Source organism: Notolepis coatsorum, assembly GCF_963971535.1.
Source record: "Notolepis coatsorum genome assembly, chromosome: 16".
NCBI lineage: Eukaryota > Metazoa > Chordata > Actinopteri > Aulopiformes > Paralepididae > Notolepis > Notolepis coatsorum.
The window spans coordinates 84981077-84991592 of NC_140180.1; the positions used below are offsets into that span (position 1 = coordinate 84981077).

Here is a 10516-nt window from a genome sequence, read left to right on the forward strand (position 1 = left end):
ATGATTAATTAATTCCAAGGAGGCCTGTATAGTTGACATGAAGGAATCACTATGATTCCTCCCAAATAAAGCCGAATCCAAGCTTAGGGACGGTTGGGAAATCCCAAAATCTAAGATGAGCCTAAGAGCAAATTTTTTGTCTTAAGTCCGTTGAAGAATGAGACCCAATGTACTGAGGTCCGTCACCTGATCTGCAATGCTAAGATAGTTTTGGCTACTAGCGATATTTCCTTTTCTTAAACTGCCCCTTCAAATTCTAAATCTATTGCCTTATCAGAGAAAGAGATGTGTGTTAGAAGAAAAGGAAAATATGTTCGATATTGGCTTTTTTACCGATATCCGATATCCGATATTGTCTAACTCTTAATTTCCGATACCTACCGATAATATCGGTAGGCCGATAATATCGGACATCCCTAATAACAACCTAACTAAATCACAACCACAACACTTAAGATAAGATAAGATAAGATAAGATGTTCCTTTTTTGATCCCCTATGGGAAATTCAACCGCCACATGGGGAGGGGGGAGGGGAGGTACAGAAGCCATAAATATAGGCAATACAATTAGATCTGAATATAGAAATATGAGAAAGATAAACAGTATACACTTACTCACTATTCATAGTTTTCCATTGGTATAATGTGTGTGTGTGTGTGTGTGCATGTGTGTGCATGGGCAGGACGAGAGGAACCAGGTGCTGATAGCCTACCTGTGGATCAGGCAGACATGGCATGACACCTACCTGAAGTGGGACAAGGACGACTACGATGGTCTGGAGGTGATCCGGATCCCCAGCAGTCTGGTCTGGAGGCCAGACCTCGTCCTCTATAACAAGTACTGCACGCCCATGTGTCACACACACACACACGCACGCACGCACGCACGCACGCACGCACGCACGCACGCACGCACGCATGCACGCACGCACGCACGCACGCACGCACACACACACACACACACACACACACACACACACCACCTACTATGGCGCCGCAACGAACGGCTGCCTCTCTGATCGCTCCGTCGAGACTGTGCTTTCTTTTGTTAATTTTTATAGTATTAAGAGTTTTATTTGCACCTACTGTTGGTGCATTATATGTGTATGACCGTCAGTCAATCATTGACATTGGATTAAGAAAAACTTACCGATTGGATTGCTCTCTGGATCGGATTGCTGAACAACAACAATGGCCAGCGGAGATCCTTTGTTTTTTTTTTTTATTTTTTTTATTATTGCAAAATAAAAATTAGTCAGTACTCAACACACAATGCATAATGAAACTTTCAGTCAAGGTGGTTAAAATACATGCAAGTACAGAAACAAGATAAAACAAAAATAGTCTATAATAACATTTTAACCGTATACAGTGTATATCCCGCGAAATTACTATTATATAACTGTTAGTATAGAATATACCCCTAATACCTATTTTCTAAAACCCTACACACATATGCTCCAGCTCGAACCCCCCCCTCCCGGACCCCCTCTTGGATAGTACCTCCATTATCCCTCACTCCTAACCAGACACTACCACTATAAGCTAGCTTTTATTCTCTCCACCACTTCTACCCACATTGACATTTTGGATTCATTGAGACCCAGAATTCTTGCTGTAGATATTTCTTGATATATCACATCGAGATATGTAAGGAACCAAACTCTCCGGCACATTTTTTCCGGTTGAAACCAGCGTGATGCGATCAGTTTTTTAGCTACTGTGATACCCGATAAAACCAATCTCTTTAGCTGTGGATTCACTGCAAACTCAAAAACATCATTCAATAGTAATACCGAGGGGTGTACAGGTATATTCCAAGATACGAGTATTGATAATTGTTGGGACACATCTTTCCAGAATGCCTTAACTGGTGGGCAGTCCCAATACATGTGCATAAATGTTCCTTCGTCCCCATTTGTACATTGGGAGCATTTGGAGTCTTGTTTAAGCCCCATTTTGCACAGCCTTATAGGAGTCAAGTATGTCCTGTGAATATAGTTCAGATTGATTTGTTGATGATCCGGGTTCCTTGATGTAAGTCGGACATTTGCCCAGGCTCCTTGCCAATCAAAGTCATTTTCCAGGTCTGGTATATCCCTCCTCCAGACAGTGTCTAGTTGAAGGGTTTCATACGAGGACGTTAGTAATTGATAATAAAAACCTGATACAAAACCTCCCAATGTTTCTCTTTCATAGAAAAATGTGTGGTATCTGTGGTGTTCGATTGGTATGAGTAATGGAACACCGTGAGACCTCAGACATAGCTTTAACTGTATGTAAAAAAGCCATGTGGACTCGGTGAGGTTAAACTTTGTGCATATTTCGACATAACTGCAGAAGCCCTGGTTATTAAAAATATCCCCTAATGAGTGTATGCCTTGCTCTTCCCATATAGGGAATCTTATAGGGCGTTTTCCCATTAAGAGTGCATTGTTATTGAATATGGGAGTGTGATTATGCCATTTTTGAGGGTTAGGATATTTCTTTTGTGTTTCCCGCCATGTTCTGATTGCATGGGTAATTATGGGGCCAAATTCCCGCTCACAATGCTTGATTGAAAGTTTAGTGTGTGCTATGTCTTTCAGTCTCTGTGGGGCTACTATGTTTTCTTCTAATTCTCTCCATGATACCAAAGCCTGGGGATCAAACCATATTTTCAATGGTCTTAATGTGAAAGCCTTAAAATATTGTAAAAAATCTGGAACTGCCATGCCACCGTCTGCTTTATTTCTCTGTGCGGTGGATCTTTTTATGCGAGGTGGTTTGTTATTCCAAATAAATTTGTATGTGGAGGATTGTAATCTTTTCCAATAGCCCTCTGGAGGAGGTAACGGTAGCATTGAGCTGATGAAATTGATTCTTGGTAATACATCCATCTTAACTATTGATACCCTTGCCTGTACTGAGTTTTTAAGTTTTGCCCACCTGTCCAGGTCGTCTTTGATTTTGTTCTGTATTTTTGTGTAATTGTGCTTCACCGTTTGTCTTATGGTGGGAAATATTTCCACACCCAAGCATCTAAAATGTTTAACCATGGGTATCGCACCTGGGAGGGTTGTGTCTTTTTTTGCACGGATGTTAAGAGGAAGAAAAGCCGACTTCGGCCAATTTATTTTGAATCCCGATAAATCACCAAAGTTCTCTATCAACTTGAGTAGATGCGGCAATGTGGTGTTGGGGTTTTGCATGAACAATATTACGTCGTCCGCATATAAACTAATTTTATGTTGTGTGCCCTTGATTACTATTGGTTCTATGTGTTGGGATTGTCTTATAAATTGTGCTAAAGGTTCTAATGATAGATCGAATAGTCCGGGACTAAGAGGGCAACCCTGTCTGGCTGAGCGTGATACCGGAAAGATTTCGGAGATGAATGTGCCTGTTGTAATCACGGCCGATGGGTCCTTGTATAGTACTTTAATCATATCAATGAATCCTTTTCCTAACCCCATCCTTTCTAATACTGCCCATAGAAACGACCATTCCAACCTGTCAAATGCTTTCATAGCATCCAGGGATAGCATCGCCTTAGGTGTGTTGTCCTCTTTGTCTGCATCTAGTACGTGCAGTATTCGCCTTATGTTATCATTGATCAGGCGACCTTTTATGAAGCCTGTTTGGTCCGGATGAACTAAAGACGTCATATGCTTTTGCAATCTGATGGCTAATATCTTAGAGTACAGTTTGACATCGGTTCCGAGGAGGCTTAAAGGTCGGTAACTACCGCACTCAGTGGGGTCTTTGTCTTTTTTGAGAAGAACTGAAATGAGTGCGATATTGTGGTGTTTATGGAAGCTCCCCTCCTTGACTGAGTATAAGATCATATTTAGTAATAAGGGTCCAAATATGTCCCAGCAGGAAAGGTACATTTCTGATGGGATACCGTCCTTTCCCGGAGCCTTACCGTTTTTCATTCCGGATATGGCCTTCTTGAGTTCTTCTAATGTGATCGGTGCTTCTAACTGTTTAGCGTCGTCCTCCGAAAGTTTAGGGAGAGTAATTTGATTAAGATATGTGTCTAATTTGTTTTGATCGAAGGTCGTTTCTGAATTATACAAGTCGGAGTAGAATTCTTTGAATGTATCATTTATTATTTTGGGGTCTGTTACAAGAACTTGTTGTTTTCTAATGGCAGTTATGTCTGCAAATTTTGCATTAATTCTTAATCGCATGGCTAATAGGTGACTAGGTTTAGAACCTTGGAAATACTGTTGTTGTCTTGTGCTGCGTATTTGCATTTCCGATTTTTGTCTGTATATTGCTTTGATCTCTGTCTTTAGAATGTTAACTTGGTTTTCTAGTCTAGTAGAGTTGTTGTATTTTAAAGAATTAAAAAGCGTTGAGTAAAGCGTTTCCATTTCAGACAGTTTTGTGCATTGATTTTTGCGCAATATGGAGGAGAATCTATCCGTGAAATCCTTGATCATACCCTTTACCGACATCCATAATATTCTGGGGTCTTGCTCCGCGTTTGCATTATCCCGTAGGAATACTGTGAGTGCTTCTTTAATTTGTGTAATGAATTCCTTGTTGTTAAGCAGCATAGTATTAAAACGCCATCTTGGGGCCCGGGAAGATAGTGTACCAAATGTTGCTTTCAGGATTAAGTAACAGTGATCTGATAGCGCATTGGGTATCATTTCCACTTCATATTTATCAAATATTCTCGGGGATGCAAAGACGTAATCAATTCTGGATAATGTGTTGTGTCTCGTCGAACGACAGGAGTACTTACGGGTCATGGGATTAAGTGAACGCCATAAATCAATTACCCCTGTAGACTTTGACCAATCTTTTAATGCTTTAGATGATTTTTTTTGTTCGCTGGAAAAGGCCAGGTAAGATTTGTCCATCCTTGGATTCCAAATGGCATTAAAATCCGCACCTATTATAAGTACTCGGGATGGTTTAACATTTCTCCGGTTAGTGAAGTGAAGAAACCCACTTCGTACAAATTTGGGGCATATACCGCTGCCAACGCAATTTTCCTGTTATTATGTACAATCCTAGCTATAGTTATACGCCCCTCAGCATCCGACCATACCCCTTTCAATTCGATATTTAATTTACGTCTGACGACTATGGCTACACCTCTAGTTCTCGTACCAAAAGAAGAGTGACTAATATTATTATGTTATCCGCTAACGTATTTATGTCTGCCTCTAAAATGTGCGTTTCGCTTAAAAGAGCCACGTCCACATGTTCTTTTTTCATCAGTGTGAGCACGCTTTTGCGTTTGTGTTGTTTGTTTATCCCACCGGTGTTCCATACCATTATATTCAAACTAGCCATAATCTATGCATGTTATTGTGTTATTTTGGTAATGCTTCTGGAGTGTGAAGCTACAATAGATGTACATCCAATTAATGAGGTCCCGTTGAGAGCCGAGCTTAAAAACATATATATATACAAATAAAAATCCCCTATTTTCCCCTCGCCCAGAGAGTCGTACAGGCCTGTGTTCCAAAAACACATCCTCCGTGAATGACTCTCCCCCTTAGTCCACCGGATTGCCCAAACTGAGCATTGTAATCCTAATCTTCCTATGCTAATTGCCATAGGATCTAACATTTTCATTCTAATGCAATAGAATGTCGCTTTTGGTCTTGCACCTTCCCTTACTGTAAAGAAATATTGTGATAAATGACAAAAAATAAAAAAGAGAATAAACTTTCATCGACATATTCATTTGAACCCTCTACTAACATGTAGGAAAGTCAGGAAAAAGGAAAAGATTGTAGAGAAATATTGACACCTTAATGTGAAGAACAATGGAAAAGAATAATGTAAGTTAAAAGATAAAGATAAAAAATAGAATAATGAGAGAAAAAAGAAAAAAGAAAAAAGAAAAGAAAGATATAGATAAGGAATGAGAGATAGAATAATAATCAACGTGGAGAAGCCACTAGAACCGAATTAACTGATTAGATAAAATAGAAAATAAAATAGAAAAGCAGAGCCTTTTAGAGCTTCAATGAGCCAGTCACTTCAACAGTGGAGTGATTACTTAAATTGTTAGAATAACCTTGTAGTGTTCATGCGTTTAGATGTGGTTGATTTTTAAAGTATTATTAAGGACTGATTGAACTTCATTCAATTGATTATCTGCTATGTATATACACACCGGAAGTTTAATGCTAGAGTTGTAGGCCTTCGTTGTCATGGTGCATTATATTCTAGAAGGATGTGGAATATACTAGTGCCAATAGACTGTTGTTATGTTCCAGAATGATCTAAGAGACCCAGGGCATTCGAGCGATAAACCCAGAATATTCCAGATTGATCTTTTTGCAATGATATATATTTGTCTCCCCGGAGACCAGAGTCTGAAATTATATTGTATTACGGAACGTATTGTACACAGATCGCATTGGTATAGACGGCCTGCATATCGTCTGTTACCTTGATGAACACAATAAAGTCATTCTAAATTCTGATATACACTGAGAAAGAGGCTTATCTGTTTTTCAGGCATTGCCGTCCTGCCTTGTGGTATCCACTCCATGTCGATTCAAATGATCCTCAGCTTCTTTAGGTGTGCGTAATCCAAACCTGCGGCCGTCACTGCCCATGATCGATAACAGCGCCGGGTATGCTAGCCTTGGCTTGTGACCAGCTGTGAACAATTTTTGCATCACCTCCTTGTATGGTAGACGTCGAGCGATGGCGTCTTTGCTTAGATCTTCGTAGATATATATTGAATTATCACCATATTTCAGATTCCCCCGTTGGGTGCGAGCAACTTTGATGATGTCATCTCTTAGTGATGTCTTCCGCAGAGTAACAATGATGACTCTTGGCCCTTTGTTTCTTTGCTCCCGAGGACCGATTCTGTAAACTTGGTCCACTTTCGGCACTTTGTTTGGAGGGTTGATACCCAAAATCGTTGATAGCACTGTTGGAAAGTTGGCGTCTTCGCAGTTTACTGCTTCTTCAAGCCCTACAATGCGGATGTTATTTCGCCTGTGGTAGCGTTGGGATTCGAGTTGCCTCTCCATCGATTCATTTTTAACCTCTTGTATTTCCCTCCGGCATGCTTCTTTCACAATTTCTATCTCATTTGCCATCTCTGTCAAGGCCTTGTCGATGTTGTTTTCGATCACTTTGACTGACAGTATAATATCTGTCACAGAATTCTCCACTGACGTGATTCGCTCGGATTGTGCAGCGACCGCTTTCATGACTTCCTCCAATTTAGCATCGATGCGATCGAATTTATCTTCGACGTTTGCTTTGAGCGCCTCCATCTGTGTAATCTGTTCTTTCATCAGGATAGACAGTGTGTTGAAATCGGCTGGTGCGGTTGTACTGCTTGTTTCAATTGGTGATATAGGTGCAGTGACGGTGACGGTGGATTTTTTTGCTATTAGTATCATCTTATCCAGATCGGCTGCTCTAACTTTCACGGAGCTTGTACCTGTCACTTCTGTTATGTTGGCATCTATTGACTCTCTGTCGGGGACCGTAGTCGATGGTCCCGGTGTATTTTCCTCTTCATTCTCCACGTCGGGGCTTTTCGCCAACGGCAGTTTACCCGCGTCGGCTGGAACGTGTCTCTTTGAGCGAGTATCTTTCTGCGACCCTGGAGTTACCATATCTTGTTTCTTTCCCTGATTTCCTTTATTCTTACTCATGTTGTCTTTTGATATAGCTAGTAGAAGGTCTTATCAATACATACGATGTGGTCTAATCTCTTTTGATATTGTCCAAATAATGTTTTTAAACGAAATTAACGTTGGTGGGAGCGGAGCAGTTGCCAATTGCGTGTGCTACATATTACGCTAAACCGGAAGTTCGGAGATCCTTTGTTATGGCCATGGCCAAGACCAGGAGAAGCCGCCGCGACGACGAGGGAAGAAAGCCGGGGTCCGGAACAGACTGAGGTCCAAACGACACAGAACCACATTGCCCAGCATATTGTTGGCCAATGTGCAATCGATAGGAAATAAACTGGACGACATCAGAGCACGGATCCAATTCCAGAGGGACATTCGGGATTGTAACGTCCTCTGTTTCACAGAAACTTGGCTGAGTCCAGATGTCCCGAATCACGCAATAGAACCGGCAGACCACTTCTTCGTTCTCCGCAAGGACCGGACGGCAGAAGAGTCACTAAAGAAGAAAGGAGGCGGCATTGCCTTCATGATAAACAAGGAGTGGTGAGATTTAGGCAACGCAAAGGAACTGTCTAACCACTGCTCCCCAGACCTGGAGTTTATCACGATAAAATGTCGACCCTTCTCCCTCCCAAGAGAGTTAACGTCCATCATCCTCATCGGAGTGTACATTCCACCACACGCGAACACTGGGGTCGCACTTTCAAAACTTCACGACGAGGTAAACAAACAACAGATAGCCAGCGTTGACGCTGCCATTGTAGTTCTGGGTGATTTCAACAGCGCGCGTCTTAAAAAGGTGTTGCCGAATTTCTATCAGCATGTGACCTGTCCCACCAGAGGCGAGAACATATTAGACCATGTATACTCGCAATTTAAGAATGGGTATAAGTCACAGGCTCTTAGTCCATTCGGTAAGTCCGATCACGCCGCCATATTGCTTTTGCCAAAGTATAAACAAAGTCTCAAGCGAACGCCGGTGGTCTCGCGAGAGGTTAAGCGTTGGGCCGTGACGTCAGAGGAGTCACTCCAAGCTGCACTTGAATGCACAGACTGGAGTGTATTCCGTGATAACACAGCCAATATTAACGAATACACTGAAACGGTGCTTGACTATGTCTGTACTCTGGTAGAAGAAACAATCCCCTCCACCACAATTAAAATCTACCCAAATCAAAAGCCCTGGGTAGACAAATCCGTCCGTGAGGCTCTGAAAGTGCGCACATCAGCATACAACACCGGGCTGGAGACAGGCAACATGGAAGAACACAAGATGGCAAGATACAACGTCAGGAGAGCAGTAATAGAGGCAAAACGGCGTTACAGGGATAAAGTTGAACTTCAGTTTGAACAGGCTGACTCTAGAGGCATGTGGCAGGGCCTCAGAACAATGACAGATTACAAAGGCACCTCCCTCAAACTGAACAGTGACATCTCCTTAGCAAATGATCTCAATTACTTCTATGCGAGGTTTGAGGCTGTGAATAAAAACACCAGCCTACAAACCACGGCAATGGGGGGGGGGGGGGGGTCTGCTGATGGAGACTCAGTGTTCAGGGTAACAGAGCATGAGGTGAGACGGATCTTTAAAAAAGTGAATATCAGGAAGGCAGCAGGACCGGACGGCATCCCCGGCCGCGTCCTAAAAGTCTGTGCCGACCAACTGGCCCCGGTATTCACTGACATCTTCAACCTGTCCTTGGAACAGGCTGTCATCCCCACCTGTCTGAAGAAGTCCACCATCATCCCTGTACCCAAAAAATCTACGCCCGCTTGCCTCAACGACTACCGCCCTGTAGCCCTCACCTCCATAGCCATGAAGTGCTTTGAGAAGCTAGTGAAGGGCTACATCTGTTCCTCCCTCCCCATCAACCTGGACCCTCTGCAATTTGCATATCGCCCCAACAGGTCCACGGAGGACGCCATAGCCCATGTGCTGCACACAGCAGCATCACACCTGGACAAGAGGCAGGGGAACTATGTGAGAATGCTGTTCATCGACTACAGCTCAGCATTCAATACCATAGTCCCCTCCAAACTCATAGCCAAGCTCAGGGACCTGGGCTTGAACTATGACCTCTGCCAGTGGGTCTTGGACTTCCTGACGGGCAGACCCCAGGTGGTAAGAGCATGGCAACTGCACCTCCTCATCCATCACGCTCAACATAGGGGCCCCCCAGGGCTGTGTTCTGAGCCCCCTCCTCTACTCCCTGTACACACATGACTGCGTAGCACAGCGGAACAACAACACCATCATCAAATTTGCTGATGACACAGTAGTGGTGGGCCTGATCTCTGCCAACGACGAAAGGGCCTACCTGGAAGAGGTAGAGAACATGTCACAGTGGTGTCAGGAGAACTGCCTCTCCCTGAACGTCAGCAAAACAAAAGAGATGATTGTGGACTTCAGGAGGTCGGGGGTCAAGGACTACAGCCCCCTCAGCATCGACGGGGCACCGGTTGAGAGAGTGAACAGTTTCAAGTACCTCGGAGCCCACATATCCGAGGATTTGACATGGACCACACACATTGACAGTGTTGTGAAGAAGGCACAACAACGCCTCTACTTCCTCAGGCGCCTAAGGAAGTTCCAAGTCAGTCAGAAGATCCTTAGGAACTTCTACTCATGCACAATAGAGAGCATCCTGACTGGCAACATCACCTCCTGGTTTGGGAATAGCACTGCACAAGACCGAAGCAGACTACAAAGAGTGACACATTCAGCCGAACGCACAATTGGAGGGGGGCTTCCCACCCTCCAGAACATTTACAACAAGCGGTGCAAGGGGAAGGCTAAGAGAATTATTAAGGACTCGAGCCACCCGAACAACTGCCTCTTTGTACTGCTGCGGTCAGGCAAGCGATACCGGAGTCTTAAGGCGAGCACAGAAAGACTC

General features: G+C 43.3%; 1 protein-coding gene across 1 annotated transcript in view; it reads left to right on the forward strand.

Moving 5' to 3' along the window:
* The window catches only part of LOC311243040 (neuronal acetylcholine receptor subunit alpha-9-II), a gene marked incomplete at its 3' end in the record, with an annotated part of 34932 nt that overhangs the window by 13562 nt on the left and 10854 nt on the right, over window positions 1-10516 (forward strand). The window contains exon 2 of the mRNA XM_084332111.1: window positions 684-855. Within this exon, the coding sequence (XP_084188237.1) occupies window positions 684-855 (172 nt within the window). The remainder of the gene's footprint in view (window positions 1-683; window positions 856-10516) is intronic.